We start from the raw sequence: 1,785 nt of genomic DNA on the forward strand, positions 1-1,785 counted from the left end.
AGTCCTCTGACCCGAAGCAGCAAAGGCTTGCCGATAGGACTCTAAGACGGCGCCGGGATCTTCGTCGCTCATAAACGCGCCGAATACAAATCCGCAGCCGTTCTGAGCGGCATAAACGGCGCTTTTGCTCCCGGTGCCAAGCATCCAGAGCTCCGGAGAAAACGCGCGAAAGAAAGCCCCGCACACTCAGCGGGCCGGTACGTCGGATAGCCCGGGTGCCGTAACACTTCTAGCTGAGTAGCCTCTGCGCTCGGTGACCTGTAAAAGCGCTCGCGCGCCGTCGTCCATCCTTTGGTGAAGAGCACAGGGTTTGTGAACGAGCTCAGCCGAACCAAGCTCGGCGATGCCTCGGAAGTGCTCTGACTTGGTTAGTCGGAACCGAGTGGAAGCGAGCCACGCGTCTGTCCCGGAAGGGCCGAACTGCGAGGGGACCACCCTCGGCGCAGGCCATACAACCGCCGACCTAACTCGGCGATTTGTTGTGGTTTGTTTAAGGAATCCACATCTGACGGTATTTGTGTGTTCTACTACACCACAGGTGCCGCGGAAGCTGCGGTGCTGGCAGCGGAGGTGCAGTTGGTTTCCCGGAAGCTGTTCATCAAGCTGTTCAATGAAGGCTCAGAGCTCTCTTCGGCTCTGCTGGCGTCCTCTTCCCTGTGTGACGAGCTGACCCAGTCATTACGTCATTTCAAAGGTTCGTCTCTTTCCAAAATCCATTGTCCGCTTGCATGGGGAATCTGAAGGAATGGAGAATATCGGTCTCTTTTCTTTTATCAGATTGAGAAAGTGCTACTCCGTCTTCGAGTGCAGGCGTTCATTCCTGAATCAGCAACGCCGAGCGCAAATCTAAGCATGGGTAAGGCAGAATTGTTTGGTTTTCTTCGACTTTCTCATTATTTTCTAAATTGAACCAGCACGAAAGCGTTCCGCAACTCCGCCGCGATCTCATCATTGTGAGCTCCGTAGCAGGCGCCTGTCCCGGACTGCTACCACGGTAGCCGATGCTCCTTCACCTCAGGTCGGCATTGCGGCGGTATGTACTGCCCGGCTACGGTCTGAATTATTTTATGATCAATAATGCTGTTATGATAGTAGAGAGCACGTCCCGTCGATCCTATTCTATTAATTATGTGGCATCTCAACATATTGCGACTTTCTGTTGATGCCGCCAGCCATCTGGATGTCGCCAATAATGTCCCTCCTCACTGGATGTCAGCGCAGCCGCCAAACATCATCATGACGACTTTTACACACGACCTATGCTACAACCTCAGGTAGGTGGACGGACAACATAATTCTGCAGTAAGTCGACAATATACGCATCTCGAGGTAACCCGACGTCTGACCTTCCTTACAGGGCGACTTTCTGCAAGCGGCGGCAGCACGGTTTCCACAAAACCAACCGAACCAACCGAACCAAGGAATCGCTACACTGTATGTTATTCGGTCGGACAGACGTCAAGTGATCACCATCCGCCGAATGGGTCCCCTTCTAAATGGCCCAGGCGGTCGGAACCTCTTCCTATGACGGACTAAGCGCCAGAGTGCAAGTAGACAAGCACACCATCTACGCTGTTGACGAGCTTGTAGATTATACGAAGGCAACTAGTAGAGCACAAATAATAATTATGCGCTATCGAAAATCGTCGAAAGCGCCAGGTAATGACAGTTTCTTAAAAGCTGTTTCTCTTTGCTACACATAAATTTATAATATGACCGTTGATAAGTCTGGATTTTTAATCCCCACAACAATTTCCTAAGCGAAAGCACCATTTTACACGCAAA

General features: G+C 51.5%; 1 protein-coding gene across 1 annotated transcript in view; it reads left to right on the top strand.

Annotated features, from left to right (window-relative positions):
* The window catches only part of PITG_10172 (uncharacterized protein), a gene marked incomplete at both ends in the record, with an annotated part of 2,026 nt that extends 560 nt beyond the window's left edge, over positions 1-1,466 (top strand). The window contains 5 exons of the mRNA XM_002902651.1: positions 47-197; positions 830-856; positions 970-1,033; positions 1,096-1,274; positions 1,358-1,466. Of these exons, the coding sequence (XP_002902697.1) occupies positions 47-197; positions 830-856; positions 970-1,033; positions 1,096-1,274; positions 1,358-1,466 (530 nt within the window). The remainder of the gene's footprint in view (positions 1-46; positions 198-829; positions 857-969; positions 1,034-1,095; positions 1,275-1,357) is intronic.
* Between the last annotated feature and the right edge of the window lie 319 nt (positions 1,467-1,785).

The sequence above is a fragment of the Phytophthora infestans genome, genomic scaffold, assembly GCF_000142945.1.
Source record: "Phytophthora infestans T30-4 supercont1.17 genomic scaffold, whole genome shotgun sequence".
Lineage (NCBI taxonomy): Eukaryota > Oomycota > Peronosporomycetes > Peronosporales > Peronosporaceae > Phytophthora > Phytophthora infestans.